Here is a 14,422-nt window from a genome sequence, read left to right as displayed (position 1 = left end):
CCTGTGGTCCTCTTCCTAATTTCATGTGTGTGGCAAGGAGGGGAAAATGATGAAGACGAGTGGCAAAAAGAAATGTGCCCCAGCTAAATTTGGCTCTGTCCCCTGACAGATTACATGTGAGGGACAGAGGAAAGTCTCCTCTCCCCTGCCTTACATAATATTTTGAGAATAACTTTGCACATTTTCCCCTGGGAAATAAGATTCCCGCCTCCCTTGGTGTTACTGTAGTGTGTTGGAATGAAAATGTAGAATTTGTAAGTGTAGAATTTAGGAAGAAACAGATTAATCTTGTCAACTCTCTTTTGTCTTCAGGTGGACAACACCTGCCTGTTGGTGATGAAAGGTGTACTCATCTCATAGTTGAAGAAAATACTGTAAAAGACCTTCCATTTGAGCCATCACAGAACCTCTACGTTGTAAAGCAAGAGGTCAGTTTTAATAGAAAATCCTGGATTCTTAAAATGCATCCTAAGCCTAAACCCCTTGGCTTTTGCTATTCAGTAGCTATTTTTAACGTTGGCGATGATGGATTGTTGTATATGCTTGAGCAAATCACAGAAAATGTTTTTTTCTCCCTCTAGTGGTTTTGGGGAAGCATTCAGATGGATGCCAAAGCTGGAGAATCCATGTACCTTTTTGAAAAGGTGAGCTGCTACAGAAGGAAATCTAGAATACTGAAAGCAATTTATAGAACCAGAATGGGATCTTTAAACTGGGCAATTCTTGGTATTAGCTTATTAATGAAATAGAAGATGGAATTTTGGGATGATTTTTAAACACTTCAGTTCCATTAACCGTGTCAAAGCATTTTTTGTTTCTATATTTATGTAAAACACTTACGGCCACTATTATGAGTAAAACTCAATTAGGGCAGCTTACGCAGTGGCCCAGTTCACTAGTTGACTCAAACCATAGTTTAATACAAACAATGGTTAAATGTGAAGCAGCAGCAGATTGCAGCTCAGAAGCTCTTGTGGCACTCCTCCTCCCCTGGTGCTGTGCCAGAGACGAAACAAGGCAGAGTTGTGCTTGTCATGTCATCTGAACCAGAGCTTGTGGCTTCCTTCCCCTAAACAAACCATGAGAGGTAAACCAAGAACAAAGCTTAGCTACTACTCATGATTTGTTGGGAGAGAAACAAACCATAAGCACAGGTTTTGACAGCGTAATGAGCCAGATTCTGGGTTGTTTAGTTTGTGGGAGCAGCAGTGCTGGAACATTTGAGCAGTGTGCACCACCATGCTATTTGTTCCCATTAAACCATAGTTCATATTAAACCATGGTTTAATCTGTCATGTGATCTAGACCAGTAAGGGACTGAAATGCAATTTCTAACAACAAAATAGAATAGAATAAAGCCTCCTATGAAAATTTGAGTAGTAATAAATGCGCATCCAGCCCAAAAATAAAACACTCCCCCCCCCCACAAGAAAAACCATCACCTCAGAGGAACTCAATAATAGCAGAAGATAATTACTAAAGAATCAGCCAGTGAAAATAATTGAGTTTTCAAGGCCTTCCTGAAGGGCTATAGTAAGCTTTACAGTGAAACCAATAGTTCATTTAAGTAGCAGGATTTTACAGCTTCCTGTGGTTCTGAGCTGTAGAGCAGGAGTACAGTTCCCTATCTGAATGTTTATATTTCATTGCAGTTAGACAGTCCTGAACTGAAAACGTCTGTCTCACAACTTTCACTGAGTACTCCAAATAGCAACAGGAAGAAACGTCGCTTAAGAGAGACCCTGGCTCAGCTGACCAGAGAGGCAGACATGTCTCCCTTCCCACCTCGGAAGCGGCCATCAGCTGAGCATTCCCTTTCGATGGGATCCTTACTTGATATTTCCAATACTCCTGAATCGGGCATAACTAATGGAGGTAAAGCAAAACCAGCTCCGTGTCCCTTAATAGTTGTGGCAAAAATAAAACACTTCTGAATACTGACACAAGTAACTGATTTTTCCCTTCTCAATACTATACAGGGAGCAGGATAGAATTGAGGAACGTGGATATTGGTAGACAGAAGGGCAACTCTCATTTCTATAGACTTAGTCGGATGAGGAGGAAATCATGCAGGCCTTCCAGATGTATTCCTCTGGATAACGTTGCTCGTAAATGTTGCATAAACTCCTTAGAAAATCTGCAACAAACCATCAAGGCAGCTAGCAGTAAGCCACCTGAAAGCCTAGTTAATGAAGCACCTCAAATGAATCTTCAGAAATTCATTATTTTCCCAGTCGAAAGCAAGGAAACTTCTGTAAGCCTCCGTTCCATTCCAATTTTGAAAGATGTTGTCTTATGCGAACATCATCCAGTTAGAGAGGTACCAAGAACATCGCAAGGTGATGATGAGCAAATTTCCTTAAATTTTTTAGATTGCAGTGACCATTCAGGTAATGCAGAACTTAATTTGGGGCATGAGTCGTGTACTAAAGGCGATTTCAAAATACAGATTGGATCCGTTTGTGGCACCTGACTTCCAAGGTGAACCAAATTTGTCCCAGCAAGAGTAGAGGTGGAGACATCTTACTGATGTAAATAAGGTTGCTTCAGCTGTACCAACTTCAGTGCTGAAGTGCAGGAAGTGAGTTGTGAGAGAAGCAGCAAGGAACAAGACCATAAAGATGAGTGTAGTTTTTATGATGGAACACAGGTTAATGACAATGATAGTTGGATAGGTAGACTTGAACCAACCTTTGAATCCAATTCAGATGCTGGTTTCACTTGCACTGCTTCAGTGCTCATAAGAAGTAAGCTAGGTGCCGTTCAGATTCCTGATAAGTTCTGCACCTGAAATCCTTGGCAATTTTCTACAATAGAATACAAAAAAAATTTTACTTCTGGTATCAAAATATTTTGGGGATATGCCCTAATATTGCTAAAATAATGGGCATTGGCTATTTTATAATAGTAGCACAGAGTGTAGCTAGAACTTCACCTTGCATGGTGGCACAGAAAGTAAGGGCTTTTCCTGTTCAAGCAGGTTTTTATTTTGTGTGAGTTTAAAAAGTTGGAAGAGCACTCAAATCTTCATATTTAAAATGGATTAACATATCTAATGGAAACAGTTGTCTTAAATAGATCACCTGTTAAGAATCCATGGTAGTTTCCCTGCTTGTAAAAAAACAACCCCCCCCCAAATAAACACTCAAATAAATCATTTTTACGTCTTGTGTCTCCATCCTTTACAGAAACTCCAAAATCATGTGCAAAGCCGTCCAAAAACTCGACTCCTTTTCTGCCGAAGCAGTCTGCGAGATGGCAGGTTGCGAAGGAGCTGTATCAGACGGAGAGCAACTATGTTGATATCCTGACAACCATAATCCAGGCAAGTCGATAGGTCCCCCCTGTACCTGATGAAAACTTGCTACAAATCAATAGCACCTCACTTTCCAAAAAGATCCATTATAAGGGGCCTCTGCTACAACTACTATTGCAGTAACTGCCCTCTGAGGGCTGATGGGCACCTTTCACGGCAGCCATATTTTCTGTATGCTGTGTGTGTCTCATGCCAGATAAGGAGAGGTGTGTCTGCAAAGGATGTGATGTGAAGGCAGTCATGCGCCAGGAAGCTTTGGCTTGCCTGGGCTTCCTGGCACTTGTCTACCATGTACATATGACTGAGGTTTAAATAGGCTTTTTTTTTTTACATGGCGATCCTTCAGTTCTCCCATCCAGATGATTGATTGGTTTCATGCTTGCTCATCTTCACCAGTGCTTTAGCAGCAGGTGCTCCTACACCGCTTACTGGCCCCACCCACCTTCCATATGTTAAAGACTAACCTGACAACCATGCCTAGTCAGCAGCTGTTTTTATTGGAGCGCCATTGTGAGAAGGGGCCGAAGAGTGACAGGTCTGTGCCTGAACATGACCTGCCAAGAAGTTATGTTACCGCTGATGCAGTTACTGGAAATCCAGAAAGTCGGAAACAATGCAGCTGCATTAGAACACGAATCATTTCCAAAATATAGTTATAAATGCGTCTTCTCCAGCACTCTGTTCGAACAGCATTTCTGGATCACAACTAGGTTGTCCTCGGTATCACTGATGCTCTTCCTTTCATTTAGGAAAAGATAATGATTTGTATTTTGCAAATAAGAATGTTTTAAAAATAGGATACTGAACTATACTGAAATGTTTAAATTTTTTTTGATTGTCCTTGAATCTTTCTGCCACCCTTGCCATCCTCTCTTGTCACACCTCTGTGGTGCGCCACATCCTTTGAGAACCACTGCTCTAACTGTGTCACTTGGGGGTTGGTAATGCAGACAGAGCTGAACCAACATCAATTTATATGGGTACTAGGAAAGCCTTAATTTTTATTGTTTAGGGCAGGGGGGTAAGGGGAGTGACTACCAGCCCATAATTGCCAATAGGTGGCTTTAGGGAAATTGTTATCTACTGCAAAGAGCATGAATCTGCCTTGAGTGCAGCCTTCCAATTAAGATGACTCTGTGGTATTAAATGTATTTGCTGTTTTCATTTTTTCCAGGTCTTTCAAGTCCCCTTGGAAAAGGAAGGACAACTTGGAGGCCCCATCCTTGCACCAGAGGAAATTAAAACCATATTTGGCAGTATCCCTGACATCCTTGATGTACACACCAAGATAAAGGTTGTCTTCAAGACTTGTACAATGCAGATCTTTCATCTGTGTTGCTTTACTCCTGAGTTTTAACTTGCTTGTGCCACCCTGGGAAAACATTAACGTTTGGAACAACTAAGGACAGAAAATGGAATTTGAAGTTGCAAGTTTAGCATTTGTTCTACACTCTTCAGCTCAATAGTTCATGAATAGATTCCCTGAAACTGACTCACATCAGGCATAATACCAAAAATAAGGGTGCTTATATTTTCCCTTGCTTCCAAATGTGGTATCAAATTGTTATTGTTGTCATTAATTACATTTGTATAGTACCCTTCACAACAGAAAGAAACAAAATGAGAATTAAAAATACATAAGAAAAACAAACCAATAGCACTCCCCCCCCCCCACACATTTAAAAAGCCATAGAATGTTAATCTGCTGAATGCCTGGTTGAAGAGAAATGTTTTTGCCTGGTGCCTAAATATATGTAATGAAGTCACTTATCTACACTCAGTGTATATAAGCACCTTCATTACGTATCTTTAAATTAAAGGCTATTTGGGAGCAGAAAAAAATGCACAAGTTCAGGATGCTAATATAACTTTCCATCTTACAAATTGTAATTTTTTTAAATAGGCAATATGTCATTTATGTTCTAGGAGGACCTTGAAGACCTTATGATAAACTGGACTGAAAGCGAAAGCATTGGTGATGTCATACTCAAATATGTAAGTCTTCAACACTAGCTGCATTACCATGAGTGCTCGCATAGCACATGGGGAGGAACCCCCTGGTCTTGGAGGAATTGGGGGAAGCCTCAAGCAATGCTAAAACACACAGCTTGTTTTAGTAACATCAAGCAAAGTTTTGCATTGCACACTTGTGCTGTTGCATTTGTATACTGCCCTACACCTGTAGATCTCAGAGATGTTGGGGGAGGCTGCTGTGGAGTGCCTCTTAGCTGGTTTAGTGGCGACTGAAAATACTTCAGGGCATGATGGCATATTTAAGCTGGTTACTGTAAAGGACCAATTTTTAAAATTACCTTTTTCCACTTCAGCTTTATGCTTGTTGTAAATGAAAGTTCTGCATTCTTTCAGTCAAAAGACTTACTGAAAACATACCCTCCTTTTGTGAACTTCTTTGAAATGAGCAAGGAAATGATTACTAAGTGCGAAAAACAGAAGCCAAGGTTTCACGCTTTCCTGAAGGTAATTACCCCCCCCTTTCCTTGCTCCTCCTGTGTGTATATGTATATGTATATGTGTGTGTGTGTGTGTGTGTGTGTGTGTGTGTATATATGGAAGGGATTTCATCTGTGTATTGACTTGGAGTATGTTTTTGACTTCTGTGTAATAAGTTAGCAGCGTCTGACTTCAATGCCTTTAGAACAGGTGTGGACCGAAGGTGGATTAGGATCTTACCTGTAGATTGGCAGAGGTTTTTCACTCCTACTTGCTGAAGCATTTAAAATATTGCTTACCTCCTCTTCGTTGCCAAGGTAAACCCAGAGCAGGTTGCCTAAAAAGTCACATATGTGCTACTACATTTTATAAAACGAAGTAAGCGACTAATAGTAGCACTAACAAACAGTTCACAAGATAGTAATCAAACAGATTCCAGTTTCCTATCAAGCTATAGCCTAGATGAATGAAGTCAGAGTTGGCACCAGCTGTATCCTGGCCTGGGCAGGGAGGCAGGGAATTCCATATTGAGATCCCTCCTTGGCACTGCCACATAATGAGCTTGGTCCAAATGCATCACAGTGAGTAGGGCCTCCCCTTATTTATTCATGATTTGTACCCCGCCCATCTGACTGGTGCCTCCAGCCAATGATAGATCTAAGAGCACCACCAGATTGCACATCTGTTTGTTTTGGAGGGAGGGCAGCTCCATCCAGAGTAGAAAACCTGCCCAATTCTTTGGCCTGACTATCCACAGGACCTCCATATTGTTAAGATGGAGCTTCAACTTGGCCCTCATCCAGCCCACCACTTGTCTAAGAACTTGCACCTTTCTTTCTGACTTGGATATACAGAGAAAGTAGAGTTGGGTGTCATCAGCATACTGAGGGCATGTCAGTCTATAATGCTCCATATAGTTCCCAATGGATTCATAGAGATATTCAGTAGTCTTGGGAGCAAGATGGAAGCCTGCAGACCATCACAGAATAATTGCTATAAGTCTGACTTTCTTAGTGTCATTTTCTGAAAACACCCCTGTAAAATCGCCATATTTCCTACTGCCCACCCATTTAGTCGATCCAGCTGATATGGCCGATGGTACTGAGTGCTGCTGAGAGATCAAAGAGAAACAACAGGATCACATTCCCTCTATTCCTGTCCTGATAAAGGTCATTGGTTAGGGTAACGAAGGCTGACTCCGTTCTGAAGCTAGGCCTGAATTTTGGTTGGGAATGGATCCAGATAATGCAGTGGGGGCATCTTCTTCCCAGGCCCCTGTGGGGCAGCGTGAGGAGGCACCTCTCTTTGGGGTGGGGGGTGGGGCAGCTCAGAGACCAGGGATGGCGATGGTGGCTGCTCGGAGGACTCCCAAGGAATCAAGAGAGGACTGAAGGAATAGTCCACAAGGGAAGGTGTTCAACAAGGGGTGAGGGGCTGCTGGCTCTGCAGGCAAGGGGTAACATAGCTGGGCTTTTGAGACTCGGAGCATTTTTCCACAGGGGAGCCGCAGAAAGAATGTAGTTGGTCAGGGCAGCCGTGGACTCAAAAAGGCTGAAATCCTGTGCAGATAATGCATTTTGTCCAAGAGCTTCTGGCCACTAAACCTTCCTTAGAAAGGGGATGTTTGTGACTGGGTGGTAGTTGTTACAAACCTCTGAGTCTGGCGCAGGTTTACCGAGGAGCGGTTGCACTACTACCTCTTTAAAGACAGCAGGCATCGACCCCTCATGCAAAGAAAATAAGAATTTCACACTTAGCAATGGCAAGGATTGAGTCTGTACTTTGCTCTCAATAGATAAATCAAGCTAAACCAGAGTGTGGTCGACAGAGTTTGGCAGAACTCCTCATCCGACCTGTTCAGAGGCTGCCTAGTGTTGCCCTTCTTCTAAATGGTAAGTGAGGGCTGGTTTTGCATTGCTTGTTTTTGTAGAGCAAGTGAGCTGATGCCTTATTTTAGTTGCTTTGAATGGGGAGAGCTAAACGATCTGTAACTGAAACGGGCTTCATCTGACTTCATGCCCTTTTCTGCAAATATACATGACAGAGCTGTTCTAGGGATGGTGGATACTTTAGCATTATTGTGTTTTAAACTTTCCAGTCGATTTGTTTAAGGCTGTAACACTACGGAGATCTTTAAACATGCTTTCAATTAAAAGGAATAATGGAATGCAATTGGGCAGTGACTGACAATTCCCATCCCCCAAAACACCCTGTAGGTTATCTATGTCACTAAAACATATGCAGTTCTTAAATCCGTTTGCCACCTACTGTTAAGTATAGTCATACAGGCCTAACCTGTATAATTTACATTAGGCCTTGAAATAGGTGTGGCTCAGCTGTTTGAGCGTGTTTCTAGGTAAGTAAAGATGAGAAATCCATGTTTTGCAAATAAGAGTTTCAGCAACCACAGAAAAGAAATTCCAGCTGTATGGGGTGAAAAGGTGATTGAAAACCAGTGTGTCCCCCCCCCCCCCAATTCTCAAACTTAGTCAACATTATCTTGGCATGATTTTTAAAAGTTGCACTTTTCGCACTTCCCTGTTGTAGACATTAAGAAACATACGGCAGAAGACAATCCTGACAAGGCAACTCTAGAGAGAGCCATTGAGTCGCTAAAGGAAGTGATGACGTAAGTGGTGATACTCGTTACTAGGAGATATTCTCTGGGTCTGATGTTAGTATGCTAGACTAGCTTGGCAGTAAGGCATACTGTCTATTCAGCAGACAAGTATTCTACATATCTCTCTCTCCCTACCTACCTACCATACTTGTCTGCTCAAGAGGCAGCATGCATTATATATAGTTTTTAAAAGTTGTATTTATAAGAGTGGTACCTTGGTTTTCGAACATAATCTGTTCTGGAAGACTGTTTGGCTTCCGAAACGTTCGAAAACTGAGGCGCAAAGGGTCTTGCAGAGGCGGCCTGCAATTTCAATGGAGAAAATGGAAAAAAACACAGTGGAAGCTCTTCAACTTCTGAGGCACATTCGAAAACGGAAGCATTTACTTCGGGTTTTCAGTGTTTGAAAGGCAAAACGTTCAGTTTTCGAGACGCTCAGAAACCAAGGTACCACTGCATATGCACCGTATTTTTCGCCCTATAGGACGCACTTTTTCCCCTCCAAAAATGAAGGGGAAATGTGTGTGCGTCCTATGGGGCGAATGCAGGCTTTCGCTGAAGCCTGGAGAGCGAGAGGGGTCGGTGTGCACCGACCCCTCTCGCTCTCCAGGCTTCAGGAAGCTATCCGCAAGCCTTGGGAGCCCACGGGAGTTCCCGCCGGGCTCCCACAGCTTGCGGAGAGCTGCCTGCACCCTGAAGCCCGGGCGCGCTGAGCAGTCACGCCCGGGCTTCAGGTAGCTCTGTGCAAGCTGCGGGAGCCCTCCCACGGCTTGTGCAGAGCTGCCTCTTATCCCGAAGCCCCGGCGCGCTAAGCAGTTGCGCCCTGGCTTCGGGTAGCTCTGCGCAAGCTGTGGGAGCCCTTCCACGGCTTGCGCAGAGCTGCCTGTTCTGGGGGCTGGGGTCGGGGGAAGCTCGGGCTTCCCCCGCCCCAGCCCCGCGCCTGGGGGAAAAATAATTCCCCCCCTTTATTCCCCCCCCCCAAAAAAAGCTAGGTGCGCCCTATGGGCCGGTGCGCCCTATGGGGCAAAAAATACGGTAACTGTTCTATGCTCTTATATTGTAAATTCGTTTGGCATGCCTCATGGGAAGCTATCAGCAAATGAAATTCCTGCAATTCTACTATTCTATGAATCTGTGAAATATATAACAATGGTATGGTTTATCCTGTGATATATTGCTGGCCTGTATTTTCCAGTTGCCAAAAAAGAAAAGGGAAAACAGAAAGCCGTGGGAATGCTGCTGTTGTGATGAGGTAGCTAGGTTCCCAGCTGAACTGTGGGTTCCATCTCAAAAGCCACACATTGAATAGTACTCATTGGAAAAAAGTTATGAGCGTTTAATTCTCCTCGAAACTGGGAGGCCCTGCTTTGGCACTACAATCCATATGATACATCGTTTTGTAATGAGAAAGGGACGCCGGTGGCGCTGTGGTCTACACCACTGATCCTCTTGGGCTTGCTGATCAGAAGGTCGGTGGTTCAAATCCCTGTGACGGGGTGAGCTCCCGTTGCTTGGTCCCTGCTCCTGCCAACCTTACAGTTTGAAAGCACGCCAAAAAGTGCAAGTAGATAAATAGGTACTGCTCCGGCGGGAAGGTAAATGATGTTTCTGTGCGCTGCTCTGGTTTCGGTGTTACGCTGCGCGAGAAGCAGTTTAGCCATGCTGGCCACATGACCCGGAAAAACTGTCTGCAGACAAATGTCGGCTCCCTCGGCCTGTAAAGCGAGATGAGCGCCGCAACCCCAGAGTCATCTGCGACTGGACTTAACTGTCAGGGGTCCTTTACCTTTACCTTTGTAATGAGAGGTGTCTTGCTTCAAAAATAAGTTAACTGTTGCTTTTCAGAACCTTTTTGTGGAAAGGAATTGGTGCTTTTTCTTGTTACAATAACTTTTCCTTAAGGTTATGGGATATATTATGAATACTTTCCCTTACTCCCGAAGCCAGTGAAAATTCAAATGACAACGATAGGAATTCTGTAGGAATTACTTGTACTGCAGGAGACTCCCATGACTGCTGTCAGTGTGAAGGGTCAGCACTGTAGCAGCTGCCTGGTACGTAGCTTTGCAGCGCTTTAAGGGAGGAAAATTCAGCAAATCTGTTTCGATGAACCCCTGCCCCCTTTGGGCCTTCCTCAAGTGGAAAACACTTCTCTTTAGTCTTCAACTGCTGACACGGCTGCTCGTTGCAGTCTTTTCACATTTCCCAAGTCTGTGCGAGAAATTAATGCGGGCAGATTTTAAAAACGGAACTCTCATAAAAGGTGGTGTTTTTGTTTGTGTTTAGCTTTGTATTTTTAGCATGGTGTTGGTATGCATATAGCATAATTCTCCTGTGGTAATCTAGGTTTCTGGGTAGCTGACTTAACGAAGTGGCCGTTCTGCAGATGAAGAGGCTGTTCAGCTGTAGATGTGTGTATAGACACATGTTTGGGGTGTGTGTGTGTGATTGTGTGTGCACACACACTCCCCACCCATAATAGTCACTGAGCACAAGCTTATGTCAATAACTTAAAGTGGTGGATCTGACCTTCCCGTGCCATGAAGCAGATACCTGGGTGTCCTGTCTGTATTGGACCTAAACCCTAACAACTGAAAAGTCTTTTTTTACTCTTTTCCCCAGGCATATTAATGAAGATAAAAGGAAAACGGAAGCCCAAAGGCAGATTTTTGATGTTGTCTATGAAGTAGATGGCTGCCCGGTAAGTTAATAGTGAAGCTGAGCCTGATGTGTGGGGTGGAGTCCTTTTGTTAGACAGATATGACCTCTTGGTAGGGGGAGGAGGAGGAGAATAAATGTTAATTGGAGAGTCTTCTCACGTAACACTCCCGGGCCAGTGGGGTTGCTGTGGGCCCCAGTGCCTGTTTGAAATATTGGTCCAGCTTTTCTCTAGCAAACCTGAGCTGCTTCATGCTCTACGTGCTTCTCAACAATTGTGAGGTCAGCTGTCCTGTGCTGTTTCATCTCTCTCCGCTTCAGTTTTTCAAAAAAAAGTATGTTTAACTTGCTACATGTTCAGGGTTTTTATTGAGAATGGGAGAATGAAGCTGCCCAACCCCTAATTGAACTGGATTATATGCTCGACAAGTTCTTAAAATAGGGTAGAGAAATTAATTTAGAATTTTGGTTGTACCATAAATTCCACCCTTTTTGGTTCTGCCACTTCAAGAGTGCTAGAATATTTTCCCTGTTTTTGTAACTTGCAGCAGATTCCTGTATGTAATCAAAAACCACTGCAAGGCTTTATTGGACCCTAGGAGTAAGTTTTACCCTATGAGGTTAATTCTGCTTCATGCTGGCATTATATTGGTACAGGAACTATAGTTTTCATAGTGCAAACTTCTAACATGGATTTCTTGCTTGCAATATTCTGTTGAGCTCCCCAACCCCGTTAGGTTGTCAGGGTACTTTGGATTCCTTCCATAATGAGTTCAGTACATCTCCTATGCATCTTGCTTTGCTTTCTTGTCTCCTTCTTCCAAGGCTTCCACATCTCCCAATGAGTTAACACCGTGAAACCTAACATACCCCAATAGGTTAGGAGTGTGTTCTATGTTTTTGGAATGTGGTACCATTAACGACAGGGTGGCGCTGTGGGTAAAAGCCTCAGCGCCTAGGGCTTGCTGATCGAAAGGTCGGTGGTTCGAATCCCCGCGGCGGGGTGCGCTCCCGCTGCTCGGTCCCAGTGCCTGCCAACCTAGCAGTTCGAAAGCACTCCCGGGTGCAAATAGATAAATAGGGACCGCTTACTAGCGGGAAGGTAAACGGCGTTTCTGGGTGTGGCTCTGGCTTGCCAGAGCAGCGATGTCACGCTGGCCACGTGACCCGGAAGTGTCTCCGGACAGCGCTGGCCCCTGGCCTCTTGAGTGAGATGGGTGCACAACCCCAGAGTCTGTCAAGACTGGCCCGTATGGGCAGGGGTACCTTTACCTTTACCTTTTTACCATTAGCGACTAATTTTTTATGCTAAACTGGAGTAGTTTTGAAATTGATCATTAACTTTATTTCCAGATACAGTTTTTGAAAGCATCTGCTGACCCTAATAATGCTGTAGAAAAAAATGTGTGGGGTTACAGAAACAATAAGCTGATGTACTGGAGAAGTATTCTGTTGTTGGGCAATGAGAGGATTCCTGTATGTGAGCTTTTGAAAGGGTTCAGTAAGGCAATGTTAAAAAAGGTAAAGGACCCCTGACAGTTAAGTCCAGTTGCAAATGACTCTGGGGTTGCTGCGCTCATCTCACTTTACTGGCCGAGGGAGCCGACGTTTGTCCGCAGACAGTTTTCCCAGGTCATGTGGCCAGCATGACTAAGCCGCTTCCGGCAAAGCCAGAGCAGTGCATGGAAACGCCATTTACCTTCCCACCGGAGCGGTACCTATTTATCTACTTGCACTTTTTGGGGTGCTTTCAAACTGCTAGGTTGGCCGGAGCTGGGACCGAGCAACTGGAGCTCACCTCGTCGTGGGGATTTGAACTGCCGACCTTCCAATCAGCAAGCCCTAGGCTCAGTGGTTTAGACCACCGCGCCACCCGCAATGTTACCTGCTGTGAAATCTAATCTGCAGAATAGCATAAATATTACCGTCCAGCAGGTTTTTGAATGTTATACAGATCTTTTAGGTTAAAAGTCTGCTCTGTTTAATTTTATTTCTTGGTGACAAAGCACCTTCCTGAACTATTCTGTTCTGTTTTTTAAATGAGCTTCTCCTATACCCCACAGGCCAATCTCTTGTCATCTCACCGAAGTCTAATTCAGCGGCTGGAAACAGTTGCGCTTGGTGACGACCTCTGTGACAGAGGGGAGCAGGTCACCCTGTTCCTTTTTAACGACTGCCTGGAGGTAAGTCTATAGATATTCATTTGGCTGTGACATTCTGGAATGACTTGCAACCCAGAGGAATAAATAGTAATCCAAATACTTGCAACCTACGAAGGACATCTGGAACACTTTTTTTTTTTTTGTCTTGACAGAAAGCTTTACGCTATATGTGCCACTCAGTCAGTTGTTAAGAACCACTGCACAAACTGTCAACAAGGAACACTTTATTTCTGCGGACTTAATGGTTGGTAGCTCGATACGGGGATTAGTGGAGAAGACAGAGCAACTTTCTGCTGCCATGTCTTACTATTAGTAGTGAAATATTTGCTGCAGGAGAGATGCTGCCACTGAGAAGCAAACAGAGAGGCCTTTGAATAATTCCTCCCCCGACATGAATTCTTGCAGAAATGTAGTACGCAAGCATCGTATGGGTTATTGACTTATGACCAGAGCTGTGCCCTAGAAAATTCTTCCGCAAGAGGCTGAATTTTGTAACCTGTATAAATTAGACAAGTTGAATAAACTTGCATCTTGAGTCATGACATTGAAGCTCTGCTCTTGAATCTATACTTGGTCACCCCTTTCTTTTTTAAGGAGCATCTGCTGGCCTAGGAATGCTGACGTCTCTTGCAATTTTGGGTCCTTCTGGCAGATGCTGGAGGTGGAAAGTTGTTAACAAGCCTCCTCCAGTTTTTAGATCAAAGATTTGGGCAGGGGGAGGTTGCTGATCAGTTGATTGCTATTGGTACATTTACTTGTGGTGGTACTAGCAGCTCTGGAATAACTCGGTAGAGCACGAGACTCTTAATCTCAGGGTCAATGCAGCAAAAAATTCCTGCATTGCAGAGGGTTGGACTACAGGACCTGTGTGGTCCCTTCTAACTCTACCATTCTTTGATTCCATGACTCTTTCATTCGACCTACAACCTCATCTGACTGGTTCTCCCTTCATAGTTAATCCAGAGCTCTTTAAAATTGCAGTATTACAACCAAGGCAGTTTTATTGGTCTGTTGCATGTAGGAGCAGCACCTCCGACATCTTATTTCCAAAACTCAGCATGATCCCATGCATATTTACATAGAAATACAACCCACTGTGTTCAATGGGGCTTTACTCCCAGGTAAGCATACGTAAGGCTACAATCTGTGTCAACTGAGGAAACTGTTGCTGGGTTCATTGTTTCCTCCAGTCTAGTTGGCCGGTGCTTTTGTCAA

The 14,422-nt window shown here is 43.9% G+C and overlaps 1 protein-coding gene across 13 annotated transcripts in view; it reads left to right on the top strand.

Annotated features, from left to right (window-relative positions):
• The window catches only part of ECT2 (epithelial cell transforming 2), a 43,387-nt gene that overhangs the window by 13,043 nt on the left and 15,922 nt on the right, over positions 1 to 14,422 (top strand). For all 13 annotated transcript variants that reach the window (XM_028731590.2, XM_028731595.2, XM_028731589.2 and 10 more), the window contains 11 exons: positions 313 to 428; positions 582 to 644; positions 1,653 to 1,875; positions 3,189 to 3,325; positions 4,491 to 4,610; positions 5,243 to 5,311; positions 5,684 to 5,794; positions 7,563 to 7,659; positions 8,315 to 8,396; positions 11,010 to 11,088; positions 13,109 to 13,228. In XM_028731590.2, the coding sequence (XP_028587423.1) occupies positions 313 to 428; positions 582 to 644; positions 1,653 to 1,875; positions 3,189 to 3,325; positions 4,491 to 4,610; positions 5,243 to 5,311; positions 5,684 to 5,794; positions 7,563 to 7,659; positions 8,315 to 8,396; positions 11,010 to 11,088; positions 13,109 to 13,228 (1,217 nt within the window). The remainder of the gene's footprint in view (positions 1 to 312; positions 429 to 581; positions 645 to 1,652; positions 1,876 to 3,188; positions 3,326 to 4,490; positions 4,611 to 5,242; positions 5,312 to 5,683; positions 5,795 to 7,562; positions 7,660 to 8,314; positions 8,397 to 11,009; positions 11,089 to 13,108; positions 13,229 to 14,422) is intronic.

Source organism: Podarcis muralis, chromosome 6 (assembly GCF_964188315.1).
Source record: "Podarcis muralis chromosome 6, rPodMur119.hap1.1, whole genome shotgun sequence".
Taxonomy (NCBI): domain Eukaryota; kingdom Metazoa; phylum Chordata; class Lepidosauria; order Squamata; family Lacertidae; genus Podarcis; species Podarcis muralis.
This window is presented reverse-complemented; position numbering and strand designations above follow the sequence as displayed.